Source organism: Capricornis sumatraensis, chromosome 23 (assembly GCF_032405125.1).
Source record: "Capricornis sumatraensis isolate serow.1 chromosome 23, serow.2, whole genome shotgun sequence".
NCBI lineage: Eukaryota > Metazoa > Chordata > Mammalia > Artiodactyla > Bovidae > Capricornis > Capricornis sumatraensis.
In genome coordinates this window covers 35,867,707-35,887,269 of record NC_091091.1, presented here as the reverse complement: position 1 = coordinate 35,887,269, position 19,563 = coordinate 35,867,707, and the positions used below count along the sequence as shown (strand labels likewise).

Here is a 19,563-nt window from a genome sequence, read left to right as displayed (position 1 = left end):
CTGCATACCAAGTACAGTAGTACTACCTATATAATAGGGACACAGAGGTAACATAAAATAGTTTTTAAAAAGGTAAGACAAAACTTCTCATCAAGTTCACATTCTACTTAGACAAGAGAACAATAACTTACAAAAACACTGATGGCTATCACCATGAAGGTACAAACACTGCCTGAAGTCAGAATGGAAAGTACAAGTTTTCAGGCTGAAATTTCCCCTCAGCTGAGATTTGAAAAATGCATAATGGATTTCAGAGGCATAGTAATGTCCAGGAAAGTAAAGATCAGAAAAGTGGGTGAAGAGTTGGGTTAATATAAAGAAGCGACTGGAGATGAGGTGAAAAGAAACACAATATTGTGAATATCATAGAGAAGAACAAATGATCAAGTAAAAAAAAAAAAAGAGAAGATGAACTATTTAGGAATTATTACAACAGGTTAAGCTAAAGTAAAGATAAATACAACCAGACAATGGCAGTTCAATTATGGCTTTGAAATGCATGAGTTGACCACTGTTTATACCTGGGATTCAACAGAAGTAAGTACATATTTGCTTTGAAGCACAAGCATCTGGGAGTCCACATTTGAATTCTGGTCCCATCACTTGCTGGCTTAACCTCTTACATGACTCTTTGGCCCTATGTCTTTGGTTTCTTCTCTGTAACATGGATGTAATAGTACATACTGGAAAGAATGCTTAGGAGAGGATGAAAAACATTAGGGAAATTTCTTAGAAATATTCCTGATAAAAATAAACTATTAAACATTAGTTATCTATGTTTTTAATATAATGTTTGGAGCTTGGCTGACTAGGAAAATGTCAGAATCTTAAATGTGGCACAGAGAAAAAGAGAAGTAAAGATGTGGTAGAATATGAGAACCATGGTAGGAATATAAAACCAGAACTATCACTCAGCGTCAGAGCACAAAAGGCCTTGAACGTCTTGTCAAGGAGTTTTCATTTATTTCACAGATACTTTGGAAGCAATGAAAAATTTTGGAAATGGTCATAAAATCACTGAATTTTGAGGGAAGAAAATGTGTCTTTGTCTTCTGATAGTTCAGTTCAGTTCAGTCGCTCAGTCGTGTCTGACTCTTTGCAACCCTATGAATCGCAGCACGCCAGGCCTCCCTGTCCATCACCATCTCCCGGAGTTCACTCAGACTCACGTCCATCGAGTCCATGTTGCCATCCAGCCATCTCATCCTCTGTCGTCCCCTTCTCCTCCTGCCCCCAATCCCTCCCGGCATCAGAGTCTTTTCCAATGAGTCAACTCTTCGCATGAGGTGGCCAAAGTACTGGAGCTTCAGCTTTATCATCATTCCTTCCAAAGAAATCCCAGGGTTGATCTCCTTCAGAATGGACTGGTTGGATCTCCTTGCAGTCCAAGGGACTCTCAAGAGTCTTCTCCAACACCACAGTTCAGATAAAGGAGGTATAAAGGTGGATTACAAACGGAGACACTGCATATAAGGAGGGTAATTGTTCACTAACTCAACAAACATTTAATAAGAATCCATTCCATTTTAGGGCCTCCCAGGTCGCTCAGTGGTAAAGAATCTGCTTGCCGATGTAGGAGAAATAAGCTTGATCCCTAGGTCAGGAAAATCTCCTGGAGAAGGAAATGGCAAGACCTCAGTTTTCTTGCTTGGGAAATTGTATGGACAGAGGAGCCTGGCAGGTTACAGTCCATGGATTCGCAAAAGAGTCAGACACAACTTAGTGACTAAACAACAAAGAACAGCACGTACCATTTTAGGTCATCTGTAACATCCATCAGCAGCGGAAGAGGAGAGGAACCATGAGGGCCTAAACTAAAAAGGGGAACGGAATACAAAGGAGGTATAGATACCAGACACAAGGTGGAGTCTGTTTGGGGCACAAGGGTTGAAGAAAAGGAAAAAGTCAAAGGTACCACAGAAATCGAGCCTAAAGATGCGGGTGAAGGGAGAACATTCTTTCAAATAATAGTTACTGAATTTAGTTTATGAACATTAATTTGAATAATAGGGGCCTTCTATAGAAATGTTTAATAAGAAGTCAAAATTAAGTTAAAATTGGTTAATAAAGTAGGCTGTTATACATACAATTTATGCAAAACATAAATTATATGCTAAATATACAATTAAATGTTTATACAGTTGCTTTAAAGCTTAAAAGCATAGACCATGGTTATTGTAAAATTAGTACATTTTATTTACTAAAATTTGAAAGAAAAAGCAGTATAAAAGGTATAGACAAAATTATACGTGATTACGATTAAGAAAAAAGCTATCACTTATATTCAGGTCTTATGATATATAAAAATGGACCTTTGAAGAAAAGGCATTTCTTCCTAAATAATATGTTAAGACAGATTTTAATATGTTTATGAACTATTTACAGGGAGTATTTATGCTGGTGCTTTCTTACACCTGCTCTAGGCATTTCTAATATATAATTAACTTCGCCACCATCACTAAGTAGTTTTGAAATATGAAAAAGCGTGTATGTAAATTGGTATTTAGCTTGATTTTGCTTTTGAAAAAATCTGTAAGTATCAGAAAAAGCTAAATACATGCTGAGAGTTTCTTAGTTAACCTCTAATTTTCTGTAGCATAATAAATAAAATGTTTTATATGTTTTAGAATATGAGTAGTACCCCCAATTTAAATTCACCTCTTCATTTTCATCCTACACCTGTCATTTGAAGCTAACAGGAATTCCTCAACTTTTGTAGGTCTAGGGTTAGAGCCATTTTTGTCTTTAAATTATAACACCTTATCTTACTTTTAAAAAAACAAATTGTGCCAGATCCTTGCAACATAAAACCTAAAGTAAAACATGATGAGGAAGCTAAGCATTACATCAAGCAAAACTAAAGGGAAACATTGAACACTTTGACGGTTTCTATCTTGCCCTCAATAGGTTAAGTATTATTATCTGGTCCCATCACTTCATGGCAAATAGGTGAGGAAACAGTGGCAACAGTGGCTGACTTTATTTTTCTGGGCTCCAAAATCACTGCAGATGGTGATTGCAGCCATGAAATTAAAAGACACTTACTCCTTGGAAGGAAAGTTATGACCAACCTAGATAGCACATTAGAAAGCAGAGACATTACTTTGCCAACAAAGGTCCATCTAGTCAAGGCTATGGTTTTTCCAGTGGTCATGTATGGATGTGAGAGTTGAACTATAAACAAAGCTGAGTGCCAAAGAACTGATGCTTTTGAACTGTGGTGCTGGAGAAGACTCTCGAGACTTCTTGGCCTGCAAGGAGGTCCAACCAGTCCATCCTAAAGGAGATCAGTCCTGAGTGTTTATTGGAAGGACTGATGAAGCTGAAACTCCAATATTTGGCCACTTGATGTGAAGAGCTGGCTCCTTAGAAAAGACCCTGATGCTGGGAAAAATTGAAGGCAGGAAGAGAAGGGGATGACAGAGGATGAGACAGTTGGATGGCATCACTGCCTCGATGGACATGAGTTTGGGTAAACTCCAGGAGTTTGTGGTGGAAAGGGAGGCCTGGCGTGCTGTGGTCCATGGGGTTGCAAAGAGTCGGACATGACTGAGCAATTGAACTGAACTGAAAACCATTTAATAGTTTTTCTTTCTTTTTTTTTTAATTCCATAAGAGATATATAGTGAATTTACTAATTTTTCATTTCTTTTCGAAAGCATTCATGTGACACACTTCTCGGTCAAAAACTTACAAATCAGAGGTGGAGATACTCTACATTATGTCTAGGAGCCTAAAAACCATTAAACAAATGCAAAAAATCAGAGAAAAGTTTTAGTTGGTAAACTCTGTGCAATAAAAAGTGAGAAGGGAGATCATGAGGAAAGTGCCAAAGTAAGTCATGCATGGAAAAGTTCCCAGCTCGTAGAAATTCACTAATATCTCTCGCGGTTTCATGAGACAGCCCACAGACATTCTTGCAAAAGGAATCTAAGAGAAAAGAGGAGTGAACTGCATCTTCTAATAATCCACAATCAAAGGTCATTCTAAAATACCTGACGATATCAGGGCCAAACAGTTTTCATAAACTCTTCTTGTTCTTAAAGTTCTTCTTGTCTTTAAAATTCCTTTTATGAGGACAAAAAGGATGAAAAGAGCTTGAAAGATGGAGTAGAAAAAAAAAGGGGGATACTGAGCATTTGATATAAAGGAACACCTCTACAAGGTAAACAGAGGATATCAAAAAATTAGTATCGAGACTTCCCTGGTGGTCCAGTAGTTAGGACTCCATGCTTCCAATGCAGAGGCCGGGGTTCAATCCCTCGTCAGGGAACTAGATCCCACAGGCCACAGTAAAGACTGAAGATCCCAAATGCTGCAGCTAAGACCCAACTCAGTGAAATTTTTTAAAAAAATATTTAGTATAAAGAGAAGAGAAACTAGCTAAAAACAGTACAGAAACTGGGCACTGACTGTTTTTTTAACCAGGCAGATGAAACGAGCAGCTCTATATTATTTTAAAAGGCTCTCTCATTTTCTTAAATTTATATAAAAATGTCATTTAAGAGAATTTTAGATCAAAGTATAACTTCATGACTATACCCTATGCTAAATATCACCATATAAATGCAATTATTCATTTAGTGTCCTCGCTTTGAAATATTTAAAATCTCATATTGCCGTTTCTCAGCCACACAAGATGATAATGTATACTCAGAAAATACACATTTCTAACTTTGTTGTGTCAAAATAATCCACAGAAACAAGATTTCCATATCCAGTGATTTTTGTTATCTGCATTTTTAGATTATTCAGGCCAATGCTCCCATTTTGAGAGAATTAAACTCTTACATTTAAGAAATGCTCAGGTTCATTTGACTATAAATTTTCAACTTCTATGAACAATCTGCAATATATAAGGAAGGTTTAAAATGAAAAAAAATCTCTTATTCCAGCAGAAAGGAGGAAGAGTTCATTCATCTTCTTTACTATTCTCAAGTCTCAGAGAATAGCCCAGTGTGTTTATTAAAGTTTTAACTGTTTCTGTAAAAGCCTGCTATGGACAGATATTAATAGCATGCCAAAGAGAAAAACATAAGTTTTGCTAATAAGAAACAAAGGTAAAAATAGAACTGTCACTATGTTGAAAGAACTCTTTATATCCCAGACTGAAAAATAATTATTTAACACTATTGAAAGTAAAAATATACAGAAAGAAAATCATATAAGTATACTATTTAAGAACCTAGAAAAAGAATAATAAAATAAATAAAAGACATAAGCAAATACAAAATTGGATTTACTAAAACAAGTTATGAGTATAATGTAAGAGGAAAAGATTTATTTGTAACATCAACAAAACCCATTAGACATCTTGCAGTAAACTGAAAAAAAAAAGTAAGACCTAGATAAAGCAAATTATTCATACAAGATTGTATTCTTTAAGATTTTTTTAATGTGGATCATTTTTAAAGTCTTTACTGAATCTGTTACAATATTAATTCTGCTTTATGTTTTTTTTTCTAGCCACAAGGCATGTGGGATCTTAGTTGCCTGACTAGGGATCGAACCCACACCCCCTGCACTCAAGGTGAAGTCTTAACCATTGGACCACCAGGGAAGTCCCAAGACTGTACTTTTTTAAATGTCTGTATATTTCAGTATGGAAAGCTTTTTTCTTATTCTACGTATTATGAATAATGAAACAAAAAATACATGTAAATGTATTAAAATAGTTTTAAGATTAATAACATTTATAGCTTAGTTTCTTATATTCAGAGAAAGTGTGAAAACATGCAAGTAAGGACAATCACATAAAATTAAGCTTGTAAACTGCCCTCAATTTCAAAGGCCTACCCAACACTCTCATTAAAACTAATCTCTTAGTCCCTGATTCTGTCATTCAGCTTCTACATAACACCACCAAAGCACCTACACAATGTTCAGCTGATCCTAGAACAACAAGGGGTTTGCTGATGCCAACCCTCTGTGCAACAGAAAAATCCTACGTAATCTGTAGTCGGGCACCCCATATATGCAGTTCCTCCCGATATCAGGTTCCTCCTGCATACAGCTGTACATCTTCTATACACAAGACTCAATAAACTGCAGACAGTGTAGTACTACACTATTTACTGTTTTAAAAATTCATGTACAAGTGGGCCTGTGCAGTTCAAATCTCTGTTAAGTCAACTGGATATAAATTTAAGTCCTAACACACTACTTCACATATAGTAAGTAGTCAATAATTGGGGAATTGAAGAATAATCCTTCATCACAAAGTAATTCAGTATAATGAGTGTTGAATTGTTGTAGCACAATGGGCTGTTACTCTTATTCAATGAAATTTTCACTCATTTTCTCTACTAAAATGGATCAGTCATATTGGAGATAATATAGCAAAAGTAATACTGTCCCACAAATATGATTTATACACTTATATTAAAATAATTAACCCTAATGATGTTCTAAATAATAATAATATGCAATATCAGCTTGCATTGTAAAGCTAACATTTGTTAGAAACACATGTTATTTCCTGTTTGTTTAAGCCACACAATAAATTCAGCTGCATTTTGCAGGTGAGGAAAGGGAGATACTAAGAGGTTAAATAATGGCCCAAGGAAAGACAGTGACAGTGCCAGTATATGAATCCAATCAGTATGATTTCGAAGCCCAAACACTTAACAATGTTATGTTCTTTTATAGCTACAAATACAGATAGACAGATAGATAGACAGACAGATAGATGTATGTGAGCACGCTCAGTCGTGTTCAACTCTTTGCAATCCATGGACTGTAATCAGACTTCTCTGTCCATGGAATTTTCTGGGCTAGAATACTGGAGTGGGTTGCCATTTCCTTCTCCAGGGGTTCTTCCTGACCCAGGGATTGAACCCATATCTCTTCTGTCTCCTGCACTGGCAGGTGGATTCTTTTTACAACTAGCATCACCTGGGAAAATAAATAGTTACCAGCACCAGAATAAGTAAGTATCCAGGAATCTGACTGAACATTAATAAGAAATAAAATAGCTTAATAATAAAGCACTTTCAATAGTTAATTACACTAACAGAATAGCCATAAATATACCATTATTTAAAAAACAACTAACAAAAGTTTGTAAGTACATTTATATATTTACAACAATGTTAAAGGGCTTTAGTAGGCTGAATTTTTAAAAGAATATCTACATCTACCATACATTTAAGCCTTACCATTTAAATATAAATTTATTTCCTCACTTCCCTATGGACTTTGAATTTTAATAAATGCAAATACTAAGGGGAAAATGAACTTTTCCCAATGAGGTAAATGAAAAAATGAAGAAATAAACTTTGCCTCTCATTTTTTTATAAATTGATTTTAGCCTTTGCTGCATTAAATATAATTCACTTCATGTGGCATATTTTTTATTTAGTTAGATAACTAATGTGGCTATAAGAAATAAAAATGAATTTCATATATCACATCACCATAGAAAAGTCACAGACAGCAAAATATTATTTTGCCAAATTTGGGCAACAAGGAAACTATAAGGAATTATTTAAAGCTTCATAAACTACCAGAGAATGTGCAACAGCAAAAAAAAGAAAGGTATTTATCTTTCATTCTCTTTAACTTTCTATTGCATTGTACCTCAGCTCTACAGATGTATAATGTCAGCAACAAAAATAATACGAAATAACTGAATTAATCTTAAACCTAGCAGAGAAGTATGATTCCCAAAGGGAAATATATTTCTAAAAGCACTCTGCTTGTCGGAATAATAATAACTTATTTTAATTTAAAACAGCTTTTAGCTAATAGAGTTATTCAAAGGTTCCTTTTGCCTATGTCGGCAAAAAAATTAAAATAATACTTTGGGTAATCTTCATGACATTATATTCTTGGATTATTAGATATGCACCAAAGCACAAGCAATAACAGAAAAACAGAGAAAAACTGGACTTCATCAAAACTGAAAACTTTCGTGCCTTTAAGAACACTGTCTAGACAGTGAAAAGACAGCCTATACAATAGGAGAGAATATTTGCAAATCATATGTCTGATAAGGGCCTCGTAATTAGAATACAGGCTTCCCTGGTAGCTCTAGGTAAAGAATACGCCTGCCAATGCAGGAGACGCAGGTTCAATCCCTGGGTTGGAAAGATACCCTGGAAAAGGAAATGGCAACCTGCTCCAGTATTCTTGCCTGGGAAATTCCATGGACAAAGGAGCCTGATGGGCTACAGTCCAGGCATCACAAAAGAGTTAGACAGGACCTAGCAATTAAATAACAACAATGACTAGAATATACGAAGAACTCAGAATTCAACAACAACAAAACCAAATAATCCAAATAAAAAGTGAACAAAGGACTTGAATAGACATTTCTCCAAAGACATACAAGTGTGAAATAGGCACATGAAGAGACCAAAAAAAAAAAAAAAGAACAAATATTTGTACACTCATATTCATCACAATATTACTTATAATAGTCAAAAGATGTAAGCAACTCAAGTATTCATCAACAGATGAATGGATCAAAAAATGTAGTATACATATACATCAGAATATTATTCAGCAATAAAAAGGAAGGATATTCTGACATATGTTAAAACGTGAAAGAACCTTGAAGACATTATGCTAACTGAAGAAAACCAATCACTCAAGGTCAAATTCTGAAAATTCCACTTATCTGAGGTATCTAGAGTAATCATAAATTCCACTTATCTGAGGTATCTAATCATATTCAAAGTGACAGAAAGTAAAAGAGTGGCTGCCAGGGGCTGGTGCTGAGGAATGAAGATTTATTATTTAATGGTTATATAGTTTTAGCTTTGAAAATGAAAAAAACTTTCGAGATGAATGGTAATGATGAATGCACAGCAATGTGAACGCACTTAATGCAACTAAACTTCCTTCTTTTCAGGGAAATTTTATGTTACGTACATACCACAATTTTAAAAATTATTCTTTAAATGGTCAAGAACTTGAATAGAAATTTCTCCAAAGACTATATACAATGGCCAACAACTTCATCACTAGTCATGAGGAAAATACAAATCAAAATGACAATGAGAAATATTTCTACACCTATCACCACAGCTAGAAGCTTTTAAAAAATGTAAAATCACAAGTGTTGGCAAGAACATAGAGAAACTGGAAATTATCCACAGTACTGATGGGAATGTGAAATCATGCAGCCCTCATGGAAAACAATTTGAACAACTTGGAAGTTCCCCAAAAGGTTAAACATAAAATTACCAAATGGCCCAGCAATTCCTCTTCTAGTTGATACATAAAATAACCAAAAACTTGAAATCCCCCCAAAAAAACATGTACAGTAATGTTCTCAGTAGCAGTATTCACAATAGCCAAAAAAGGTGGAAAAAGAGCAAGGTGCATCAATAAATAAATGGGTAAAACTACTGTGATACATGTATACAATGGAATAATATTCATCAGTAAAAAGGAATGTAGATACTTTAACAAGAATTAATATTAAAAATATTATGGCTAAGTACACATTTTATAATACCATTTATATGAAATATTCAGAATAAGTAAATACATAAAGAAAGCAGATAAGTGATTGCCAGGGGCTTGGGATAACTGCTTAATAAATATGATATTTTCTTCTGGAGTGATGAAAAAATTTTGAAACTTGATGGAGCTGATGGTCACACACTATTATGAAGGTACTAAATGCCACTGAATTATAACCTAAAATGGTTAATATTATGCTATGTGATTTCACCCCAATTTAAGAAAAACCCTCTAAAAATGGGGTTATGGATGGAAGCAATATATAAATAACAGAAAAATATTAAGCAAATTACTTCACAAAATCCCCATGCACTATTATATAAGTATTAAAATAATTTGGAAAGCATAAATAAAATCTTTTATAAAAGTAAATTAAAACAATTATATATAAATATTTGAAAGGTTGCAAACACATAAAAATTGCAATGTAAAAAATACAAAAAAACCCAGAGATGGTTTTTTCCTTAAAGTCATGGAAACAAAGCATTTGTGTGTGTGTGTGTGTGTGTGTGTGTGTGTGTTTGTGTGTCTGCTCAGAAACTCAGTCATGTCTGACTCTTTGCTGTCCATGGAATTTTCCCGTCAAGAATACTAGTGTGGGTTTCCATTTCTTACTCCTGGGATCTTCCTAAACCAGGAATCAAATCTGTGTTTCCCACACTGGCAGGCAGAATCTATCAGCTGCACCACCTAAGAAGCCCTATAAATAATCATTATCTATCTAATCTATCTGAAATACGTTTTTTGTCCAATGAAATTTTTGGCTAAAGAAAATTTAGTAGTAAAAAGCTTTGGAAAACAGGATGGGTATTTTTACTTAACAAACATAAAATAACAAAATATAATACTATGATTATAACAGACAAGCTTTGAATTTTTTGGATTCTATTGCACAGATATCTCCTGCAGCTTCCTTACACATTGAACACAGCACTAAGCTGTGGCTTTTGGCTAAGGGTTCCTGGATCCTCCCTGTTCACATTAACACTACTTCTGCATTGATAGTCAAGAGTTAGGTCTAAGAATCAGATATTTCTTGCCTGTTAGTAGTAGTATAATCTTGAGCATTTTGCTTAACTTCTTTGTATATTTGGCTGTACCTAAAATGGAAGCAATTGTGGTTCCTCCCTTACAGTTGTCTTGAAATGAGACAATGAATATAAGCTATGAGTATAGTACCTCAAGCACAGAAAAGGCAAGTGTCAACCAATTCATGTGTTAGAGCCTCAATCAGGGCAGAGCAAAATTTCCATTCAGCAGAAATGAATGGAAACCTGATACTGCCAGTTTCATTGACTCTAGGACATAGCTCATCATTCTGTCTTTCTCAACTCTGAGTATAAATTTGAGTCATTTGGGCAGACTTAGTGCTTCAAGGCTGTATATTGTCACCCTGCTTATTTAACTTCTATGCAGAGTACATCATGAGAAACACTGGGCTGGAAGAAACACAAGCTGGAATCAAGATTGCTGGGAGAAATATCAATAACCTCAGATATGCAGATGACACCACCCTTATGGCAGAAAGTGAAGAGGAACTAAAAAGCCTCTTGAGGAAAGTGAAAGAGGAGAGTGAAAAAGTTGGCTTAAAGCTCAACATTCAGAAAACGAAGATCATGGCATCCGGTCCCATCACTTCATGGGAAATAGATGGGGAAACAGTGGAAACAGTGTCAGACTTGATTTTTGGGGGCTCCAAAATCACTGCAGATGGTGACTGCAGCCATGAAATTAAAAGATGCTTACTCCTTGGAAGAAAAGTTATGAGCAACCTAGACAGCATAATCAAAAGCAGGGACATTACTTTGCCGACTAAGGTCCGTCTAGTCAAGGCTGTGGTTTTTCCTGTGGTCATGGATGGATGTGAGAGTTGGACTGTGAAGAAGGCTGCGTGCTGAAGAATTGATGCTTTTGAACTGTGGTGCTGGAGAAGACTCTTGAGAGCCCCTTGGACTGCAAGGAGATCCAACCAGTCCATTCTGAAGGAGATCAGCCCTGGGATTTCTTTGGAAGGAATGATTCTGAAGCTGAAACTGCAGTACTTTGGCCACCTCATGAGAAGAGTTGACTCATTGGAAAAGACCCTGATGCTGGGAGGGATTGGGGGCAGGAGGAGAAGGGGACGACAGAGGATGAGATGGCTGGATGGCATCACTGACTCGATGGACGTGAGTCTGAGTGAACTCTGAGAGTTGGTGATTGACAGGGAGGCCTGGAGTGCTGCAATTCATGGGGTCGCAGAGTTGGACACGACTGAGCGAATGAACTGAACTGAACTGAAAGAACCAAGAATCACCCTAGGACCTAAACTAAGAGATTGATTTAATTATTTTAGGGAGTGGCCTAGACATCCATATTTTTAAAAAAGCTTTCCAGGTGGTTTTAAAATGCAGGTAGTATTAAAATTTTTGTCTAGATCAGCCCCAGGCCCTCTCTCTAAAGGGCTTACACACAGCTTTTCAGTGAGTGCTATTCAGACACTCTCCATTTAGAAAAAGTAAAGATTTAAGGAACAAGGACCAATTTAGAAATGAAGGAGGTTATTGAAAAACTACAACTTGAAAGAAATTTTTTTTAAAGAAAGACCAAAATTTCTTTTTAAAAAAATAGGAAGAAAAAAGTAGCAAGACAGATAAAGAAAACAGATAAAAGGATTTCAGGATCAAAAAACTGAGATGGTAATATTTAGCACTTACAATGCTCTTTTAATGTGCTTTAATTCCTATTACATATGCCTCCATTACACATGATCTCATTTGATCTTTACAATAATCCAATGAAGTATTATCATTTTACTTTTACATATGAGAAAAATGAAGCACTCTCTAAGGTTAAGTGAATTAACCAAAGCCATACATTTAAACAGTGGCAGAGTTGGAATTTCAGGCAACGACTGATTGCAAACCCATTCTCTTAAACCTTATGCTATATCACCTTGTCAAAAACAAACAAACAAAAACTTACCAGATATAAGGCATACACAAAATCTTTATTTCTTATTTCTAAATTAAAATGTAAAGTGGTCACTTACTATTATTAAAAATAAGTTATAAGCAGTGATTTTTTTTTCAGAATACTGAGATTACACATAATTTCTAAATTTAATTTGTCTGTATTTGCTGTTTCCTATAGCAAATATGTATTCATTCTCAAATAAGAAAAAGTAGGAGTTTCTTAAAGCAAGTACATCACAGAATTTTTATAGTTCACAGTCCTCAATAAATACATATTCTCTTCCAAAGATACTCAGACAACAAAAAAACACTTCTTTAATAAAATATATTTTCCACAAGAGGCTCATCTTTCTTAATTTTCTTTCCTATAGTAAAAATACATTGAAGTGAAAGAAAAAATAATTACCTGTACACTGTCCTCCATTGGTCGGATCCCCATAATAACCTGGCATGCAGTCTTGACATTGCTTTCCTGTGGTAAGATTTTTACACTGTTCACACACATTATTATTGATGCAAGTGCTATGTCCATTACACTGGCAAGCTAAAGAAAATAGTAAAAAAAAAAAAAAAAAAGAGGTTGATCATATCTACGTAACAATATCAAGTATAACTGCCATAAAGACAAAGAATTTATTTTACAAATCTGAATGACAGTGAAGTACAAATGGCATTTCCCAGGTGTTTTTTATTTTTTTTAACATACGTCTCAAAATATTAACATGGGACAAATTCTGCCTATGATCTGTAAAACATAATGGCTAAAAATTAAAGTGAAACAGAAAAGTTATAGCTAAGGAGAGAATGAAAAGTCAAAGTGTTATTCGCTCAGTCATTCGATTCTTTTCAACCTCAGGGACTGTAGTCCACCAGGCTCCTCTGTCCATGGAATTCTCTAGGCAAGACAATGGAGTGGGTAGCCATTCCCTTCTCCAGGAAATCTTCCCAAACCAGGGATCAAACCTGGGTCTCCCAACCTGCATGCACATTCTTTACCATCTGAGCCACCAGGAGGGAATACATTTTAACATAGTCCTTAAAGATGAATGTGACTATTATGTCTATTAAGTTAACACAAGAATAAATAACATAGCTCTGATAAACATGCTAAAATGTATCAACTATCCTTAGGTATAATAAAAAAGGATCAATAAACACACAAAACTGTGTGATGCTAAGGCCTTACTTCAAGAAAATACATTAGTGTAAAATTTAACATAGTACTTTTAAATTAATTTGCATAAATGTTTATCTTCTTTGGCAAGAAAAGCTTCAAGACTTACTAGAAATTTTACTTGAAATGTGAACTAAAACAAAGAAATCTGAAGCATGAGTTATTTTATATCTTCATATGAGATCTAATATATTTTCATATTAATATTACAATAGAATTTTAAAATTTCAGATGAGAAGTAAAGTTTATATATGAAAGCTCCTGTTTATTGTCTATTGGAGGCATAATATTAACTTACTTTGGTAACTTTTTGCAGAAACATCATTATCATTTTCATCATTATTACAACTATGCATTTAACTAGTGCCCTCACCTCAAACCAGGAAAGCCACTATTAAATCGATTGCAATAGTCTGTGCTGTTATCTATTCTGCTTTGTCAGTTCGCATACTGCACCAGTTTTCTTAAATATTGTAACTACTACCCCACTGCAAGATAGAACACCAAGTGGTATACATGAATTACGTAATTTAATCCCCACAACAATTTTGTATAGAAGGTACTATTCTCAGGGTTGTTTTCCAAGATCAAGAAACCGAGATTAGGCAACACATCTAATCAGTGGCAGGAACAAATGCACAATCAGGATGTATGAACCAAAGATCAAATATTAAATTTCATACATACTCCATGTAGGAAATGTGAAAGTCTAAGAGGGAAATCCCAAGAGACTAGGTCATCAACATGAGTTAACATCAAAGGGTAAAGAAAAAGAGTAAAAAAATAAATACCTATATCTTACAGAAATTTTCAGAGGCATAATTCTACTATAATACAGCATAAAAATGGCATGCAGCCATCAGAGAAAAATGTACAATAATCTTACTCCTAATAAAACTAAGAGAATTACAATATAGTTTTCAAACTTTATATTATAAAAGAGCTAGGAGTAAATTTAATAACAAGAAAAACATTCATAATAAAGTAAGTAAACCAAGAACTCAAACATTGTATCTAAGTGAAGTGAAGTCAAAGTTGCTCAGTTATGTCTCACTCTTTGTGACCCCAAGGACTATACAGTCCATGGAATTCTCCAGTAAGAATACTGGAGTGGGTAGCCTTTCCCTTCTCCTGGGGATCTTCCCAACCCAGGGACCGAACTCAGGTCTCCTGCATTGCAGGCAGATTCTGTACCAGTTGAGCCACAAGGGAAGCCCAAGAATACTGGATTCAGTAGCCAACCCTTCTCCAGGGGATCTTTCTGACCCATATCTAGAATGACCACAATTATGTGTTGAAATGTATAAATATGCCCATGGAAAATGGTGGTTATCTTTGGTAATATTTTTCTACATCATCAATTTTCTTTATGGAGAACTTTAGTAAGATTTTTCTACATCATCAATTTTCTACTATAAATTCATATTACTATTATAATAAGAAAAATAATGATAAGAACTTTGTTTAAACTGTGCTTAAAATTTTAAGTCATTTTTTTATAGAAAATTTTATGTAAGGCCACTAGGGTTGATTCACTCAGGTTAAAACAAACTTTATTCAGTTCTTACTACATGTAAAGTATTATCTGAAAAAGTCAGAATAAGAGATAGGTTACTACAAGTATTTTTATGAAACCCCTGGCTACATTTTTTTCATCAGAAACATAAATGCCTTAACTTCTGAATAAAATTACTAAATTAGTAATCTCATCTAATATCCTCCTCAAAGATTACCAATGAAATAATAAGAAAACTTGCCAGCAACAACAGGAATTGTAGTGTGATGTTGTAGTTGTGGTTGTTCAGTCTCTCTGTTGTGCCCTACTCTATGTGACACCATGGACTGCAGCACACCAGGCTTCCCCGTCCTTCATCATTTCCCGGAGCTTGCTCAAACTCATGTCCGTTGACTCGGTGATGGCCATCCAACCATCTCATCCTCTGTCATCCGCTTCTTATCCTGCCTTCAGTCTTTCCCAGCATCAGGGTCTTTTCTAATGATTTGGCTCTTCACATCAGGTGGCCAAAGTATTGGAGCTTCCGCTTCAGCATGAGTCCTTCCAATAAATACTCAGGACTGATTTCCTTTAGGATTAACTGGTTGGATCCCCTTGCAGTCCAAGGGACTCTCAAGAGTCTTGTCCAACACCACAGTTCAAAAGCCTCAGTTCTTCAGAGCTCAGCGTTCTTTATAGTCCAACTCTCACATCCATATATGACTACTGGAAAAACCATAGGTTTGACTAGATGGACTTTTATTGGCAAAGTGTCTCTGCTTTTTAATATACTTTCTGGGTTTGTCATAGTTTTTTCCCCAAAGAGCAAGAAGCATCTGTTAATTTCATAGCTACAGTCACCATCTGTAGTGATTTGGGAGCCCAAGAAAATAAAGTTTGTCACTGTTTCCAGTATTTTTTTATCTATTTGCCATGAAGTGATGGGATCAAATGCCATGATCTTAGTTTTTTGAATGTTGAGTTTTAAACCAGTTTTTCCACTCTCCTCTTTTATCAAGAGGTTCTTTCATTCCTCTTCAGTTTCTGCCATAAGAGTGTTGTCATCTGCATATTATCTGAGGTTATTGATATTACTCCCAACAATCTTGATTTCAGCTTGTGCTTCATCCAGTATGGCATTTTGCAATAAGTTAAACAACCAGAGTGACAATATACAGCCTTGATGTAATCCTTTCCCAATTTGGAACCAGTCTGTTGTTTATCTGGTTCTAACTGTTGCTTCTTGACTGGCATATGTGTTTCTAGGAGGCAGGTAAGGTGGTCTGGTATTCCCACCGCTTTAAGAATTTTCCACAGTTTGTTGTGACCCATACAGTCAAAGGCTTTAGTGTAGTCAATGAAGCAGAAGTAGATGTTTCCCTGGAATTCTCTTGCTTTTTCTATGATCCAACAGATGTTGGGATGACAACTACATAAATAAAACTAGAAAGTAGCAACCTAGTATATCTCTTGGAATTAAAGGAGGACTTCTGGCATAATGCCACTCAACTGTAACCTTCCTAAAAGTGAGAAGTTCTGAAGGCAGCTCTGGGTTATGGTGCAATCAAGAAGCATATCATTGGTATGCCTCCATATTGCTGCTACAATGTGATACAGCAAAGTCTAAGGTTCCAAGTAATGAATATACCATACAGAAGGCTGATATAATTTAGACCTACTGCTACAAAATTTTCCAGAAAAAAAAAAAAATATGGTCATTTTTGCAGTTTGTAACTAGTATGGCAGCAACAGCAAAGAAGGCATGTGATAGAGAGCAGGATCCAGGAGTAACGACTGTATCAAACATACAGGAAAAGGATACACCATGAAACCTAGGATGCTCTATTCTCCAATACCATTGGCTTGTTGGATCAAAAGGTAATGTAAGCTTGTACCTAACAGTTCTTCCAGAATTCACTGTTACTTGAACAGTTCTAATAACAATTTGGTTCTGTAACATGAGTGAAACTAAAGAGAAGTCATCCATATTGTTTTGTTTAAATTTTGAAACTAGTCCAGATGGCTCTTCACTTATATACATACAAATAGGAAAAAACTGAAAATAGAACATCATGAAAAATACAACATTTGATATGCAAATAAAATACATAGTTTTGAAAAATATGTGTTCTCTAAAACAGATGTAAGACATTAAAAAATATATGCTTGGCATTCTCAATAAAATTCAAAAAATTACACACAGAAAGTCAAGAAATTTACTCAAAACTTTTTTTTTTCAAAACATAGCCCTTTAAAAGAAAAGGGAATTATCATTGCTAAAAATAAAACTGGGATTCAAAAGAAAAATGTTAAAGAGAAGCTTGAGCTAGTGACAGAACCTTACTATACATGGGACTAGACAAGCAAGAGCTAGTGGGTTTGGGTTTCGAAACCCAGAGGACCAGAAGATATAATCTCTGGCATACTTAAGAGATAACCTGAACCATATTTATAATGCTTAAAGCCTTCAAGTGTAGCCTCTCTCTGTGTAAAAGGTACTAAAATACATCAAAGCCCAAAGAAGCAGAAAAGAACATTAAGTCCACAGGCATATCGTATAGAAGACAAAAGTCACTTATGAGAGCCTGTACCGATCAGATGGGTTGGGTTGAAATTCATTGTCTATATGGTAAAGAAACCTCAACATTAAACAACAGTATTAAAACCTGCGCTGTAAATAAGAAAAGCCTCACGCATCTTGCAAAAGCAGATGTAAATGGCCTCTTGAAATATTTCTTCAATTCAGGTCACACAAGTATGTCAGGCTCTGCAGACCATGGAACCTCTTCACAACTACCATTGTGGCCTTTGTAGTACAAAAGTAACCACATACAATATACAGACAATTGATAATAGCTATAATCCAGTAAAACTGTATTCATAAAAATAGGCAATCAACAGCTTTGGCCATCAGATCTTGGTCTGCAAATCTTTGATACAGAAAAAAAAAAAACACTTACTGAATTAAACCTCAAAATGAAAAATTATAAGCCGCATAAAGGAGAGTCAGGGAAAAGAGAGGGAGATATTAAAAATGAGAACTGACACCCTAAGAATTTGAGTAAAAGGACAGTTACAAGACAATAAAGGTATTCAAAACAAAAGCAAAAAAACTGAGAAAACCAAGTTTAAGGAAGTAAAGGTGGGTATTACTAGATTACAGTCTCATCAAAAAGAAAATATCAAAAAATATAAAAATTATAAAAAATAACTAATGGAAGTGATAAAAATAGAACAATAACTGAAATGAAGGACTTCCCTGATGGTCCAATGGTTAAGGCCCCATACTTCCCCTGCAGGGGGCAGAGGTTCAATCCCTGGTTGGGGAACTAAGATTCTGCATGCCTTGCAGTGTGGCTAAAAGAAACAAAAAGTAAAACTGAATTCTACAAATACAAGGGGGGCTGGGGGGGCGGGGAAAGCGTTACAAAAACTGAAATGAAAATATACTACAGAGAGGGATTCAACAGTAAATCTGAACTGTCAGAAGAATTAGAAAATGTGAAGAGAGATCAACAGAAACCATGTCAGCTGAAGGACAGAGAAAACAAAATGAAGAAAAATGAACAAAGCCTCAGTTAATTGTGGGAAACCATGAAAAGCGTCAATCTATATGTAATGGGAATGTTGGGGGGATAGGAAAGAGACAAAGAAGGCTAAAATTTACTTAAAGAAATAATTCCTTAAAAGTCACCAAATTTGATAAAAATATTAATCTACACATCCAATAAGCCTGAATATTCATTGGAAGGACTGATGCTGAAGCTGAAACTCCGATACTTTGGCCACCTGATGCGAAGAACTGACTCATCTGAAAAGACCCTGATGCTGGGAAAGATTGAAGGTGGGAGGAGAAGGGGACGACAGAGGATGAGATGGTTGGATGGCTTCACCGACTCAATGGACATGAGTTTGAGTAAGCTCTGGGAGTTGATGATGAACAGGGAAGCCAGGCATGCTGCAGTCCATGGGGTCACAGAGTCAGACACAACTGAGCAACAGAATTGAACCAAGAAGCCTAATGAACTTTAACTACAATATATATGAAGAGATTGACAAATACATTATAATAACAGTGATGAAAGGCAAAGAAAAGTAAAAAATCTTGAAAGCAGCAGGAGAAAATATTACTTCTCACTTACAAAAATCCCAATAAGATTAATAACTAACTTTTAACCAAGAAACATGGAGGTCAGTAGGCATTAGAATAATATATTCAAAGTTCTCAAAAAAAACACATGGTCAACCAAAAATTTTCTACCAACAAAACCACTTTTCAAAAATTAAAGAAGAACATTCACAGATAAACAAAAATTGATAGAATTCACTGCCAGGAGATATAACTTACAAGAAATACTAAAGCAAGCTCTTTAAGGAGAAAGCATGTGATACCAGACAGTAATTTAACTCCACAAAATAAAACAAAAAGCACCAATAACATAACTGTCATTTATAGAAGAAGGTAAAAA

General features: G+C 35.2%; 1 protein-coding gene across 1 annotated transcript in view; it reads right to left on the bottom strand.

Annotated features, from left to right (window-relative positions):
• Positions 1 to 19,563, bottom strand: part of ATRNL1 (attractin like 1) — a 785,280-nt gene that overhangs the window by 557,791 nt on the left and 207,926 nt on the right. The window contains exon 19 of the mRNA XM_068961441.1: positions 12,832 to 12,969. Coding sequence (XP_068817542.1) covers positions 12,832 to 12,969 — 138 coding nt within the window. The remainder of the gene's footprint in view (positions 1 to 12,831; positions 12,970 to 19,563) is intronic.